At 42.2% G+C, this 16,157-nt stretch overlaps 1 protein-coding gene across 2 annotated transcripts in view; it reads right to left on the bottom strand.

Annotated features, from left to right (window-relative positions):
* Positions 1-15,643, bottom strand: part of PARP8 (poly(ADP-ribose) polymerase family member 8) — a 119,524-nt gene extending 103,881 nt beyond the window's left edge. For both annotated transcript variants that reach the window (XM_065655993.1, XM_065655994.1), the window contains exons 1-2: positions 15,359-15,643; positions 14,583-14,637 (exon numbers count right to left, since the gene is read on the bottom strand). In XM_065655993.1, the coding sequence (XP_065512065.1) occupies positions 14,583-14,637; positions 15,359-15,449 (146 nt within the window). In that variant the 5' untranslated portion in view covers positions 15,450-15,643. The remainder of the gene's footprint in view (positions 1-14,582; positions 14,638-15,358) is intronic.
* Between the last annotated feature and the right edge of the window lie 514 nt (positions 15,644-16,157).

Below are 16,157 nucleotides of genomic sequence, written 5' to 3'. Positions count from 1 at the left end.
ATGGGCAGAATCCAACAAGGAACTCCAAAATACTAGGGGGAGAACAGCTCAACTGTTTTAATTACGTGAGCCTTGAATGCATGTCAGTCAGATGTATAAACTAATCTTAAAAAAAATTATTTAGAAATATTAGAATAAGGTGTGATATTGATCATCCTCAGCCCTAAAATCAAACAAAACCTGGCACTGTGTCTTTGAAGGAAATAACACTACCATAATATGTAACATGCCCAGCTTCAACCTTCTGCCGGAATTATTCATTATCATTAAAAATAAATTATAAACAACTCTGAGAAAATACAGAAGTAAACAGATAATGAGAAAACAGATATTTATGCTTATTGTTGTTGAAAGTGTTTTAATTGTAGATGAAAGTATATGGCAACAAATAACGTCTTATTCTGTCTTCACTGTTTAACACACAATCTCTTAATAAAGATGCCTTCGCACACACAGCCAGAGTCCCACTTTACACTCAGAGATGAATGCTGACCTGTGTGTTTTATTTTCACCACGCCCTCCAGATTCCTCTTCTATAGCCCTTCACGCAACAGCAGCAGCAGTAACAACAAGGAAGCAGCGAATCTCTTCCTGCAACAAGGCTCCACCACGTTCGGTCAAATGTTTGTGCTCTCCCAAGCAAAGGTGCAGAACCCCTGCCGCCCTCCAGGCCATGGGGACAAGAGCAATGGTAGAATCATAGAATCATAGCATTATTTCAGTTGGAAGAGACCCTCAGGATCATCGAGTCCAACCATAACCTAACCTAACTCCAGCACTTAACCATGTCCCTAAGAACCTCATCTAAACACCTTTTAAACACCTCCAGGGATGGTGACTCCACCACTTCCCTGGGCAGCCTGTTCCAATGCCCGACAACCCTTTTCATGAACAATTTTTTCCTAATATCCAATCTAAACCTCCCCTGGCGCAACTTGAGGCCATTTCCTCTTGTCCTGTCGCTTGCTACTTGGGAGAAGAGACCAACACCCTCCATGCTACAAGCTCCTTTCAGGTAGTTGTAGACAGCGATAAGGTCTCCCCTCAGCCTGCTTTTCTCCAGGCTAAACAGCCCCAGTTCCCTCAGCTGCTCCTCATCAGACTTGTGCTCCAAACCTCCCACCAGCTTCGTCGCCCTCCTCTGCACTCCCTCTAATACCTCAATGTCCTTCTTATGATGAGGGGCCCGAAGCTGAACACAGGATCCAAGGTGGGGCCTCACCAGCGCCCGGTACAGTGGCACCATCACTTCTCTAGTCCTGCTGGCCACACTATTCCTGATACAAGCCAGGATGCTGTTGGCCTTTTTGGCCACCTGGGCACACTGCTGGCTCATGTTCCGCCGCTGTCAATCAACACCCCCAGATCCCTCTCTGCCAGGCAGCTTTCCAGCCACTCTTCCCCGAGCCTGTAGCGCTACCTGGGGTTGTTATGACCCAGGTGCAGGACCCAGCACTTGGCCTTGTTGAACCTCCTATAATTGGCCTCAGCCCAACGAGCCAGCCGGTCCAGATCCCTCTGTATGGCCTTCCTACCCTCCAGCAGATCAACACTCCCACCCAATTAGGTGTCATCTGCAAACTTACTAAGGGTGCACTCAATCCCCTCATCCAGATGGTTGATGAATGGATTAAACAGAACAGGCCCAATACTGAGCCCTGGGGAACGCCGCTCATGACCGGCCGCCAACTGGATTTGGCTCCGTTCACCACAGCTCTTTGGGCCCGGCCATCCAGCCAGTTCTTTATCCATCGCAGAGTACACCCATCCAGGCCATGAGCTGCCAGCTTCTCCGGGAGAATGCTGTGGGATGCGGTGTCAAAGGCTTTGCTGAAGTCTAAATACACAACATACACAGCCTTTCCTTCATCTACTCAGTGAGTCATCTCTGCCACCCTCTGGGCCACGAGGGCAACTTACCAGGAAACTGAGGGGCAAAACTCATTTGCATGCACATTTAAAAAAATGCACACAGATTTGAATCAGAAAAAAATTGAGAAAAAAAAAAAAAAGAGTTCTTATTATGGAGAGCTCAGATGTGTTCGAAGCTGTAAAATCTCTGAGGAAGAAGAAATGACAGAATGCTAAAGAGAAAGCCGAAACCACTTGTCTAAAATCAACGTGCATGCATGCATTAGATATGGTCTGGAGTGGCTGCATATGCTGCAGGTTTGTGCACGCCAGATTACTATATAAAATTAGCAATGGAAAAGAGGTACTCTGCTTAGCTCCTCTCTAGGAGAAAATATTTTATACACAACCTGAAGGAATTGGAGCCCTCTGGGAAGCAGAGGCAATGAGAAAGGTCTGTGATCCATCTTCAACTCTTCCAAATTTCACAGACACTGAACTCACAGAATTCCTTCCCTTTGCCTGATGATCATTTTGCTGGCCACAAACGATTCCCCACCCCCGCCATGTTATTTCATTGAAGTAGTTAATGATGTATTTTACCTGACCTGACTCCCGCTGAAGGGTTCTGTGTAACCATGCGATCTGCCAGCCTGTCATGAGACACCCTTGTCCTGACACAGGAGGAGAGCAGTAATTTGGGAGTGCATGCTCCCATGGCAGTCTGCCAGGCTATATGCACAAGAATTTCACCCTCCCTCCATTTACAGGGTTGTGCAGGCCACAGCCCATGGCCGTTCCTCCGGCTGTATGTACTGGCACCCCACCCTGCCAAATTTCCTGTGCCTACGGGGCTCATGATCTGCAGAGCAGGCAAATCTGATTTTCAAGCCTGACCCTTAAAAAACGCAGACATACCCAAGAAGTCCAGCTCACATTAGTGAAACTCTACCAACAGGTCTGCAACAGGATGAGTCTTTCATCTGTCACTTCTATATTAATAATTATAAATCAAAGCAGAAGCCAACCAAGGAGGACCTCAAGCAGCATCACAGAGGGCAAAAAGTGACACTCAACCAGTTATATTACGGGAAAAATACATGAAAAGAACATTGTCTTGATCCCCAAAGCAAGTAGTGAACACCCTGGAAGTTCAGAGTGACCATTAATAGCACCACACACCTAATGAACTGTGCATTGTCACTGATGGAAATATCAGAATGTTTCCTGTATTTGGGGGAGCAGAATTAAAAGATAGTGGCTGAAGAGAGACTCCCAAATGTCCATAAAGAGTGCATTTTAAAGAGTAAGTACCCTGTAAAATGAAGAATGGGAAACTGTATAAAGCAACATCTATTTTTTTTTCACAGTTCTATTTAAAACATATTCTGTAATGCACAAGAGCATACAACTTTTATTGGTTCAGGATAAAATGTAGTCTTACACCTGTGCAGCATCTACAGTGAAAGACCTGAAATACATACTATTTCTAAACATCTCTGATCCAGTCTTACTAAGGTACAACAGAAATCTCAAAAATATCCCAGCTAAAAGAGATTTTTAAACATAAATCAGCAAACGACTCAGGCTGCAGCTGCAATTATTTCAGCAGTGATTTTTTTTTTCTAGCCACCCACATATTAGACATCAAAAACAGAATAACGAACAGCAATGAACATGTGATCACTCTGATTAACAGTCTGAGCACCCATTATTATTCTCGTAAAACCTTCCAAGAATTGAAACAAACATTTCAGGATATATATACAATCTGAAGAGAACTGGGAGTTAAGTGATCTACAGCTGCTTGATGTTGTTAACCTGCATAGTACAGTTGTTTAATACCAACTATTTCATGTCTGTCCGCTTCAACAATATGAACACAACAGATACCAGTTTTTGTCAGAATAAATCAGTACGCAGAGCACCTCTGGAAAAGGTAAGAAGAAAGAAGGGTGGAAAATGACAAGTTGGGAAGGAATGGAAAGACAATTCTAAGGAGCCTATGCTCTCCAGTGGCACAGTCAAAACGGAAACAGCATGGACAGGGTTGGTGTGAAACCTTCTCCAACTTCTGCAGATTGAAGTCATCATTATCTTTCAAGGGGGAGTGCAGAGGTGGTATTGCCTGTGGGACAAGACCTTCCTTGTGCCAGAGGGATCCTGTGGGAACATCTACATTGCCCACAGAGAGGCAAGTACTTTGTCAAGCTCACCTTAGCACTGAAATGAAAGAGACCACTGTGGTGTCTTGTCTAGTGCCTTTCCTCATGGCGTTGAACCGCGTGCAATATTTGTTATGCCGGCAAACTTCTCGAGTCTCTACCACTTCAGGCAACTTCGCCCCATTTTGGTCCCCCCTGCCTTAAACACAAGCCACTCCCAAAGAACATAATTTACATCATCTCGCTTCATCATCTTCCACGAAACTTGTCCTTACCTGTCACCTAAAATGCAAAGACAATGTGTAATTTCAGTTTGGTATGTAACTAATCATGCACATATTAAACCATTCTATGAGAAGTCAATGAAGATAACATACTGCATTATATTTAGCTTTGCTCTATTTAAACTTCCTTAACAAGATGAATATAATTATAGACAGGTCCTCAGTGCTATGTGTTGGCACAACTTCACTGAATTCCATGGCAATTTGTCAATTTAAATTAGCTGAGAATATGGTAAAATGTTACATCACATAAAGTACAACAGAGAAATAACTTGGGACAAAATACAGGTGGGAATACGCTGTAAGTAGGCAGAGCGATGGCAAAATGCTCATCAATACCAGCAATTTATGATGGTTTGCTCAGCACTTACATCAAGAGTTCTGCAACTGTTACACTGAAATACGCTGGAAACATGCTTTAGAAATTGTCATGACAGACAAGACATGCCACTTTTCATGGTGGCATTTCAAAGACTTGACCCACTGTGCTGTCGGCTGATTATGCCTTACTAATAGGGGAAATGAGGAAGGAATTTGTAGCCAGAGTAAAAGCTTTTCTTGACCCTAAATGATGATTGGTTTATGTTCTCCACGAGCAAAATCAATAGCTTTTGTAATTTTTGTCCTGACTTAATGTAACTGCAACTCCTGTCCTCTTCACGGGCAGCAAACGCCTAACCCGCGTTAGCACACTGGGAGGCCAGCATCCTCCACACATCCACGCCTGCCTTGAAGCCAGACAGTGCTAGATGTAAAGAATATTTACACTCCGTATCTCTGTGTGTTTGTCATCCTTGGCAAAGGTCAGTTTTTAGCTGAACTACAGGATGAATGTGTTTCTTCATGCCTTAAATAAAGGCATGCACTTTTATGAGGTAGTATTTTTTAATATCTACTTATTGATGTTTAAACACAGAAACAGTATAGTAAGCAATTATTCATCACAAGAGGGACAATCTAAAGTACGTAAAAGCTTATGAGTAAAATATAAATTCAGATACAGAAGGAGCCTAGAGTCTCCCTCCACCCATCTACTCGCTACAGTGTGGCTCAAAGGGAGAATGCATTTATTTTAATTCACTACATATAGCTAAAACTAAATAAATACTAGAATTTCTCACAATTTGTCATTTAAAATAAGAATATCAAAGAAACAAATAAAATGTAACAGTCAAAACATGGACTTGAAATGTCCTTAGATTACCCAGCAAAATACCTTAACCAGAAGAACTAAAGTCGTGGCTGCTAATCCCATGCAATTTTACTTCAGTCATGAAGGTAGAACAGCTCTAACTAACACTGAAATTTGCTGTAAAAATTCCATCAACAGCTAAATGTGGCACAGGGAACATGTAGAAATCAAGGCTGTATGTCAAAGGCAATGCTGCTCACGTGTTACTCAAATATTAAAAAAAAAAAAGTATGTGCACTTAGGTCTGCTAAAAGCAAGATAGCTTGCATCTTTGGTGGGCTGAGTATTGTCCCTCCTTAATTCATACTCTAGAGACCAACACTAAACTAATTTAAAACTTCTGTTGGCCTGAGTTAACAAAACTGCTATATGCCCAAGGAGATTCTTGCAGAGATTATGTTCCTCCTGTTGTCACCTAAACATACCCAATTTCACTGTTCCTGTCATCCACTGATAAAACGTGAGGCCTTCTTCAACATATAAGCCTACAAAATCCTACTGAAATTTTATGTCAAGCCTAACAAGCCTTGTTCTATAGGATGGTTACAAGTTTTTACAGCAACATAATTCCCTGGTATTATAGCTTTTTAAAATAAAGGAATTAATAAGCTCAGTTTTCAGCTGTAACTCCATTAGACCTACAACCACATATGAAAGATTTCATGTAGTCATAGAACGGTATTAAACCAGTAGACTATGTAATTCCTTACCTACAAAGGAAGGCTGTTGACAGTGTCCATAACTGCCACACTAAGGCATTAACCAAGTATATTTTCCAGAAATTTTAGATATTTGAAGGTTCTATTTTTCATTCAAAATACTGTAAAACTTTTTTTTTTAATGTTTCCGCTGTTTTGCACCAATATATAATAAAATTACCAAATTTCACACATCGTCCTCATGAAGAAATCAACAGTTCTAATTCAACTAATAGCTATATCTACAAAAAACTCTGAAATCATTTTGGTTCTCAGCTTAAGATTTAATACTGATTCTGAGAGTGAGTGACAGGTAAAGAGGTTTTCATGTGGCCCAGCAAATCACGCTCTCAAAAGAGGACTCTAACAACCAGGTTTTCAGACGCTAAGGCTAAAAAGACAAAGGAAGAAAAGAACAGTTTCGACAACTGGCCTTCTGTGTGTGCCCTCTGCAACACCAGCAACTTGCTAAGAATGCATCAGAGCAAGCTTTTTTCCTTGGATAAATTGCAGTTCTCCCACCATCCAGGAAGGTACTAAAAAATGAGAACAGATGTTCAAAGATGGCAGAAAACAGAATTCTGGTCTTCATAACTGCTCCCCAGGTGAAAAAAAAGTTACTCGGATTGCCACTCACTAGGAATAGCCAGGGCCAAATAAAAAATTCAGCAGTATTGCTGTGGACCCAAGCGAGCCTCATCACATCAGTGGAATTACTCTGGATTTATACAGCTGTTACTGAGATCAAGCAGTTGACTGTCAGCAAGTACTTTTATGACAAGGAAGTGCTTCCTGGTTTTAACACCTTTATAAACGCCAGGTCCTAATCTGGCAAAAGAGCATCCTCATTATTTTAATGTAGGATTATTTTAATGTATGATTATTGCAGGGTGAGAACTCCCCAACAAAGATTAATTTTTCAACATTAAGGAAAAACAATTAGCGAGAATGAGTGATACCACAAAAAAACAACCAACCAAAGAACCCCACCTCTATCATTTGCAGAAAAGCTAATGACCTGGAATACTACATCTAACCCATAGGCTATTTTTTCTACTTGAGAGCAAATGTTGTCTGTCACAAACACCTTATTGGGTAGAAACATGACAGATGAATGGTGCAAACAGCACGTATGACGGCATTCAGCCCTTGAAGCAAGGGGACACGATGTCTGACACAGAGCTCCCTGGGGACCATGGGTCCTCCCAGGAGAAGTCTGACTCATAAAAGCAACCATTGTTCCTGGTCCTTGGGCAAAGCTCCTTCCTGCTCCTTCTCCCATAGAAAAAGGATGGATGCAATCTTGTGTGAGCAGGCAAAAGGCTGTCAGGGGAACGAGATGTTATTTCTGCACCTTGTTTAGTCCTTTCAGTGAGATTTTCTAGCTACTGCTGCACAGAATAGTAGGTGTATGAGTCTATTTTATGCTGTTAAAAGGAGCTCCTTTTCCTCAGATGAGGTCAGTTCAATGAAACAGCTGTAAAAATCTTCACCCTCCTGTAGCAAGGACATTAATTCTTAAGAGCTGTCCTCTTAAGTGGGATTTATTTAACACCAAGGCAGAAATATACATTGGAGTTTTTCCTACATTTACTCACATTTCATCTCTTTCTTAGTTTTAATTGTAACTAAAGTGAACTCTCCCAGCAGTTTAAAATTTACTTTCCCTCTAGGTGCTGAAACATATTAAACTGGGTATTTTGACTCTGAGTGATTAAACTGTGATTCAAATGAGAATTTGTATTCTGCACAGTAAGCAATCCATGGAAAAAATATGCCAACAGGTATTATATTCTCTCTGACTTTTTATTTATGAGCACTGAAAAATACGGGAAATTATTAGAGGCTAACAGGAAAAGCCAGAAATAGTATTAGTCTCAATACAGAGAAAAGTGATAGAAATTAATTTTGTCAGAGTGAACTCTGCTTTCAAATTGATTTGTCTTATCCCATTAACACTTTAACAATGACAGCCTACAGGTCTATTTTTAGGTACTTAATATGTTAAAATATGTGATGAAAACAGAGAAAGAATAAGTTACTGAAAACGTTGCATGTGAAGACATTCAACACTCTTCCCAACTCTATGCTGGTGAACCATTCAAACAACAGTGCATACATTTGTACGAGAAAAACACCTGCATGAAGATTGTGATGCTTTTTAAAAGTGCTAAGCAACGCACAGTAATACCAAGACCACTATGTGGTGTGGGAGTCCAGCACTTCTGAAAACTAGATCAGTCATTTAAGTGCCTAAAAACATATTTTTCTTACAGAAAGGCAGACGTTCATCATTTGAATATATTATTCTCAGTATCAGTACAGTACGCAGCTGAAAGAGGACAGCCACTCACTTCACCAGACCAGTAAGAGATCTCCAGAAGACCATATTCTCCCTGAAGTACATGATTTTTACAAAATGGTTTAATTTCAGACAGCGCTGATTTTCTAACAGCAAGACAAGAAGGATCTGTCAGACATAGAACCATCAAAAAAAGGTGAGCTCAATATGACCATGTGTAGAATAGTGTTGATTATGCCCTTCACAAACCCTCAACATTGCACTTAATGACTTTTTTACTACAGTGTTCTACTGGATGTCTTTCTAGGATGAATCATTTGTTAAATCACACCTTCTGAATTTCTTGTAGTACCTATAAAAAAACTATCTATAGGATTGTATGGGTAGGTTTCATGTACATATCACACACTGTCAATATTAGAAGGCAGTATAAATTCAGAATAGGAATACACAGAATAGAAAATGCTTGTCTTAAAGAGAGATTTTAACACTGAAACTTAATTAATACCTGATAGAAAGCTGATTTTTAAAAGTACCTAAGGCTGTATTCAACGTTACTTCATCTACAGAATCTTTAATGAAGAAATGAAAATCACAATGCTTGCCATGCTATAGTTAAACTGGATTCATCTCATACCATAGATTTCTCTCCTAGGAAAAGGTGCTGCCCCAGCAAAAATGTTAAGCTATATTTGATAGAAAAGCTAAATTGAAAGATGATGTACAATCTTCTAGCCATTTTGAAACAGCAATAAACAGACTGCTAAATACAAGCTGTGTATCTAGTTTTCACCCCTCTCTTACTGTAGCACAGGTAGATTTTAGGAATGTAATTACATATTTAACAACCTGAACACAAAGTTAAGCACAGCCATCAGCAACAGAAGATGAACTCTACTTGTATCAGCCCTTCCCAAGCACTGTGTAAAACTGATTCCAGCTAAAACCATTCAAAGCAGTGGATCCCACAAGAATCATCTCCTTGACTTCTTAAATCATACTTCCATGGACACTTTCATCTTACGTAAGCCACCACGGCTTCCAAAGGAACAGTCCAGCCTCCTCCTCCCAAACACTGCATAGCCAATAAACACACTGCCATGCAGTGAACCAGACAGAGGTTAAAACTAACCTATCCGAAAATGGCTGTTCTTAAACTAGATAATTTTGGAAAGCAAATTAAAAAAATGAAAATGTTCAGAAAGGTGATGCATTTCAATATTTTCTGATGGACACAATTTTACGTTTGGGTTTAAAAATACTTTTCATTTCTCTCTCTCCTTTTTGCTACAGTATATATAAATAGAGCATAAATTTTAAGATAAAAACCCACTTCAATTAGCCCAAAACCATTTTTCCTCACAGCTTTTTTTGTACTGAAGACTTTCAGCGTTATCGGAGTGATACCAGAGTTTCAAAATTATTCACCAAATGGAATCTCTCATGGAGGCAGTTTTATTAAATTCACATAAGTAGCAATAGGGCATACCACTAAAGGGGAAAAAAAGGTTATCTGTATCTATTTATCGTCAAGTGGTTCAAACACTTGGTAGACATAATGTGCTAGGACTTCAGATAGTGGTTTTAGTCTAACTACAGAAAGCCACAAGAAATCTACTTACTCTTCCAGTGGCACAGCTCCCAGCTGTGAAATATTTCACTGCTACAGTAAGGTGGGAATTAATTCATCAGTTTACAGGAGAACTTTTGATACTACAATATTAAGCACTGTGTCTAGCCTCTTGAACAGAAAACTAAAAGCCAAATATTCAAAATCAAAACAGCCTAAGTTAACTATGTGTCATTATTTTAAGAAAAAATAAACAATTACTTCAGACCAAAATGCAACTTTCCTTGCTTCTTCAGAACTGAACTGCCATTGCTATGATCATTGTGCCGAAGTAAGGAAAGCAGAACACGAGTCCACTGTGCAAATAGAAGATGGGAATTTTACTGACAAAATTAATCTGTGTGTTCAGCTCTTGCAGGTCTTACATATTTTTTTTACAATATGCTGCAGTATTAGATCTGTTCTCATGCACAGCATTACTGTTATTGCCCCTTGCTGCCAGTGAGAGTTAAGTATATATTTGAATGAAGAGGTATTTCAGGACTGATATGATGTCCTTGTTTAGCCTCAGAAAAAAAAAAAGCGGATGGGGGGAGAAAAACAATAAAAAAGGAAACATCTTTTTTTCAGGACAACCAGGTGCTGCTTCTATGTGAACCATGTCAAATGACATATAAAGACAACACAACTTGAGGGCATCACACATTTTTCTTTGCAAGATGACAGATAAGCAATTCTGTTCAGTCTGTACTGTTTCTGGAGGAGCAATGTTTCATACAGGAGCATGAAATAAGGAAAAGGAAACAAGAGACGATTAAAACAAACAAACAAACAGACAAAAAAAAACACTACAAAAAAACCACTACCAGATCTCAACACACTTTAATATCCTTTCCAGATCCTGCAGTAAGAAGCATAAAAAATCCAGCAATTGCTGACATTCTGCCAGATGTAGTTAGAGTAAATCTTGCACAGTCACAGCACCTGAATGAACACCTCACTTTGTAATAAATTGATCACCCTACTTACTGCTTTCTGACAATGGAATTAAAAGTTATTAAACTGATCAACAATCTGTCCCATAATTAATGCCCACATTACGCACAAAGATGTGCTTCACTATAAAATTGCTAGTTACATCTTTCCCAAACCAGGAAGCATCTCTGCAGTGTCAAACAACACAAAAAATTCGGAAGTGTGAACACAAGTGCATTGGAAAACAAAACCAACCAACCAAAAAAAAGTAGTACAGTCGAAAATTAACTGAATTACATAGGTAAAGGTTTATTTATGATAATTCAGACAATAAAAAATATATTCATATTTACAGAGATTCTTCTATTTTAACTTTTCAAGGAAAATCCCGCAAATGCGAAATCTCTGTGAAGTGTATTTATGCCCATCCAGTGATCATTTACACATAGATTATTTACACAATATAATAGCTTAATATCACCTAAAGGTGAAATACTAGAACAGGTCTAAATAAAGAATAAAGAAATAATAGTTCTCAGTTGGTTTCCCTGGAACCTCTGTACTCAGACAAAAGCTAAGTCATGCCATCAGGGTTTGGTTCAGCACTTTACTATGGGAATACAAGTGATGATAAATGTGCTCCGGTTCAGGCCTACATACTTGGATTCATCTGCAGCATAGTTATGTACTACCTCAATATATGAACAGTACTAATGTAGGAAGAAGCTGTGCAATCAATCCAAGCAATAAGGAAAAATCAGATAAAGTCAGAGAAGGTGGCCCCAAGAAGAAAAATCTTACACAGATAAACTTAACAGCTTAAAGAACAAACACGAATAAACCTTGGGTCCTCATCATAACTGAAATAGCACTGGTACACAAACTGCCATAGACTTATACCAATTTACTGAGAATCTGGCTCTGAGTTTATAAATTCAGGCCACTGATAAATGGCCTTCATGGGCACTAGAGTTAACCACAGTATGCAGAGGGAAACCCTCAGTGATGTTTAACTGGCTAGTATCTTCAAGTTCCTTTTTACAAGACTAAGACAAAGAATCCTTCTTCTCAAACAAAAAACATACTGCTTTCTTTCAAGGCTTTCTGCTCTTGTATCTAACCACCATGGCTAAAACAAAGCCATACCACACATTGACCTAAAGGAACATCTAAAGGAAAGAAAGCATGAAAAAGACTTAGTTCCAAGCATGGCTAATGCATGCTAAAGTACTGTAGTCTTCCCTGCACACCATTTCTACTCTTACTCATTTAAATCTGTTTCTCAGTTTGAATATCCACCCAGTGAACATCTACCACTTCGACCATTACTCGAAAGCTTGTGCTTCTGTCAGTTTGAAAAACGAAGTCATCAGGCTGAGTAGCTGAAATAACTGGACAAGGCCTGTTGGCTGATACTCAGGTCTGTGATCAGGAGCTAACAGAGGTTCTGCCATTTAGGGACAATTCCTGAGTGCAACAGTCAAAAAATGGGGTCACCACTCCGGAAGTCCACAGCTGTGGCAGTGGCAGTGAGACAAAAATCATGGCCAAATGCAAGCAAAAGATCCTCAGATAGCCTTATGCTCTCCAAAACTGTTACCACATACAAGTCACCGCTGCTGACCCTGTCTGGAGACTTGCCCAAATGCCGCATGTGGAGCGGTACAGCTGCTGCTCGGCCAGCACCTTCTCCAACAAGAAACACTAACTCATCTTCAATGTGAGAAACTCAAGTTTGGCTCTTAACAGTCAAGGCCTAAGGTTTTTGTTTTACGTAATTCACAAGAGAGCTTACTACCATCAGCCTGCCACTGAGTACACCACTGCACACTAAGGATATTGTAAAACATCTTTCTAAATCACAATACAAACAAGAAGAGAACATGAAACCCTTATGTCACAGGATGCTTTCTAAATGTCCTTCAAATGTGAAAAGGAAAGTGAAATTTGAATATGCTGTAAGTAACAACCCACTTTCACCAATTTCTGTAAGCATAACGTTTCTCAATTCAGTTTGAATTTTCAAGGTCCTGAGACTAGTTTCCAGTCAAGAGTTTCTAAAGCAAATGCTGACCCCAGTTAAAATTTTAGGCTGCCGCATGTAAGGCCCTCTTCTGTCTCTCGTTGTAGAAGTAACAACACCATTTCAACATTTCTAAACCAGTTTGCTTGCCATCAGTTATGCCCTTAGGGCTTTCACTTTAATCAGCTTGAAAAATGGAAACAATAGACAGCTTTCACTTCCTGGTTTCTGCTGCAATATTTGATTTAGGAAGCAGTGCAAAGTAACTTTCAAATTCAACTGTTTCAATAGCATAATAAATAATATTTCTGTTAGATATTTTTTACTGTGTCAAGCCTTTCCAGATTGTCTTTTAAAACAAGACCAAAACAAAATATATACTAAAACCTTATGTGAAAGAGTACACTACTAGCAACCTGAAAATACACAGATTCTCAGTTACTGGTGAACTATTCTACTCCACTGAAAATGACAAAAGTTGTCTTTTCCTTTAATGGGAAGAAGCAGGGCAGTGAGGTGGGAAAACGTTTTTTTGAGCAATGTCACAGCCCGGGGACCATCTGGGAGCCTGGCCCTGCAGCCAGGCCCCGAAGCACGCACAGGGGAGAACCGATGGCTGCACTGAAAGGTTCACTTGCAAGGAACACAGTATTGTAACCTGACATACCCTGGGAAAGAAAAACAATTGCCAATGTTCTCAGACAGACTGAGGAAAAAAAAGAAAAAAAGAAAACACAAGACTTCTTGCCAAGTCTAGTAAAATTCAGCTAAAATGTAAAAGAACGACGAGGCATTTACTGTTAACACCTTATTAAGTAAAAGGTAACTAAGAGTCAGGGAAATAAAAAGGATGGGTGTTCAAGCTTTTAGATATATTTCCCTTTGAAAACGAACAACAAATGCTGAAATATAATTTAAAAATGTATACATGCACAATCCAGCTTATAACCAAAAGCTTGGAACCACTTAGAAATAATATTTATACTAATATTCAATAAAAACCGTTTCTAGCCTGATAAGCTATACTGACATTTCACTTAATGTCTCAGGAATTTGATTTGGTCAATTGTAGACAGTCTTGTACCTGTTGTGGGACTAAATACGGTTTTCATGCAAGAGAATAAGGTCCTGATGCGAAATTTGGCCTATTTGTTATTTAAATTGTAAATTTTCCCAGTCTTTTTAATGTTAATTAACTTTATATCATGTTGATGCCTTTGCAGTGTTTCTGTTAAGTTTGTGTACAGCAGAAATTCTACATATCCACACAAAATAAAACAGTAAAACAGTGAAGCTCCACAGAGCAGCACTCAGAGGAGAGCCTCCAGCAACTAGGATCACGTTTCTGATCACCTCCCTCGACACTCCCTCCTGAGTTTACCTGTGCGTGAAGGCAAATGATTTACTGATCCTCCTTGCAAAAGGAAAGGAAACAAAAAAGCCTGCCATGGTATTGAACCACTGCACCTCACTGCCAGCAGGAAATGCAGCGAGTCATTACTGTAAAAAAAAAAAAAAGTACCTTTTGGAGCCTCCAGTATAGGTGAAGGTAAAGGTGGAGTCTGAGTACCTGAAATCTGAAAGACAAATAGCTGCGTTATTACAACTTGTCTTTATTTTGGCTGAAATAGCCCAAGTTTTACAGCTACCGACAGGGGGGTGGGTGGAAGTGGAGCCGGGGTGAATCAAAGGAAATGCAGCATCTCCCCCACCGCCCCTCGCAACAAGTGCCCGGTGCTATGGCAACGGCAGGGATTTCCAGTTGTCAGAAACGGCAACAGGCAGCCGCAAGCCCGGCTCCTGCGACGGCTCATCACGGCCGGCAAAGCCAAATAAACCCCGAAACCCCGGGCACGGGGGAGTGATTGCACGGAACGGGGGACGGCTGGCCACTGGCCATGCCCCCGGCCCTGAAGCCGGGCGGGTGTGCGGGGATAAAGGCGGGACCCAGCCCGGCCGCCAGGCAAACGGCCGCGTAGCGCCCGCCGGCGGAAAAAGCGCCAGGGCTGCGCGAAGCGCTCGCCCCAGCAGCTGCGGGCGGCGCCAGGCAGCGGGGGCACACGCACCCGCCCGGGAGGTCCCCCCCCGCGCTTCCCGGCCGGCGCCTGGTCGCATCTGCCCTCACGTGCCCTCGGAAGGGTAGGAGGGGGAGGAATAAGAAGGCGGAAGGCAGCCGCACGCCGGCTTGGCGACGGCTCCCGGGAACGACGGCGAAGGGCACGGGCACAGCGGGGTCTGGGGCGGGCGGCAGCAGCAGCCTCCGTGCCGCCAACCTGGCGCCCGGGGAGGGAAACTCACCTGCAAACAGGCAGTCCTTCTCCGCCTTGCACTTTTGGATCACAACGTCAATATCCTTCTGAATCCTCTCTTGTCTTGAACACATCCCCATGAAATAAATCCCAGGGGCAAAAAAAAAGGCAGCCTTTATTCCCACCCCGCTGCCAGTTTTTAATATTCAGTCTGAAAGATGGACCCTGGGGCTGGCGGGCAGGAGTCTCCCCGGCGGCCCGGAGGGATCCGTTCGGCCGGCTGGAGGACGGAGGAGGAAGGCGGTGGGAGCCGATGTTGCATGCCCAGATGTGCCCGCCCAGATGTGCGGCCGCTGCCAGTGAACGGCAATTTCCTCACAATGGATCCAGCGGAGGGTGGCGGAGGCGACAAGGGATCCCTCCACCCCCCACGCCCCGTAGGTTTTTTGGGGTTGGTTGGCTGGTGTTTTTTTGGAGGAGGGGAGAAAATCTAAAAAAAAAAAAAAAAAGAGGGGAGGCCAAGCCGACCCGACCGCTCACATCCCTGCCCCTCCCGCCAGCAGCGGCGGTCGCCCCGCAGCAGCAGCGCGGAGAGCCGGCGGCGGCGGCGCCCGCACCCGGTCCCTGGCGGCGCGGCGGGGCCGGCGCTGCTGCAACGACGCCGAGCCGCAGACCCTCCCTTCGCTCCCGGCCCGGCACGTACGGCCCCCGCCGGCTCACCCGGCAGAGGCGGCGCGGGGGAAGGAAGAGGCGGCTGCACAGAGCGGTGCGGGCGGCCCGGGAGGCGGCGGGCTCGTTGGTCCCGGCCCCGCCGCCGGCCCTCGCCTCCTCCCCCCGCCCCGGCTCCG

The sequence above is a fragment of the Caloenas nicobarica genome, chromosome Z (genome assembly GCF_036013445.1).
Source record: "Caloenas nicobarica isolate bCalNic1 chromosome Z, bCalNic1.hap1, whole genome shotgun sequence".
NCBI lineage: Eukaryota > Metazoa > Chordata > Aves > Columbiformes > Columbidae > Caloenas > Caloenas nicobarica.
This window is presented reverse-complemented; position numbering and strand designations above follow the sequence as displayed.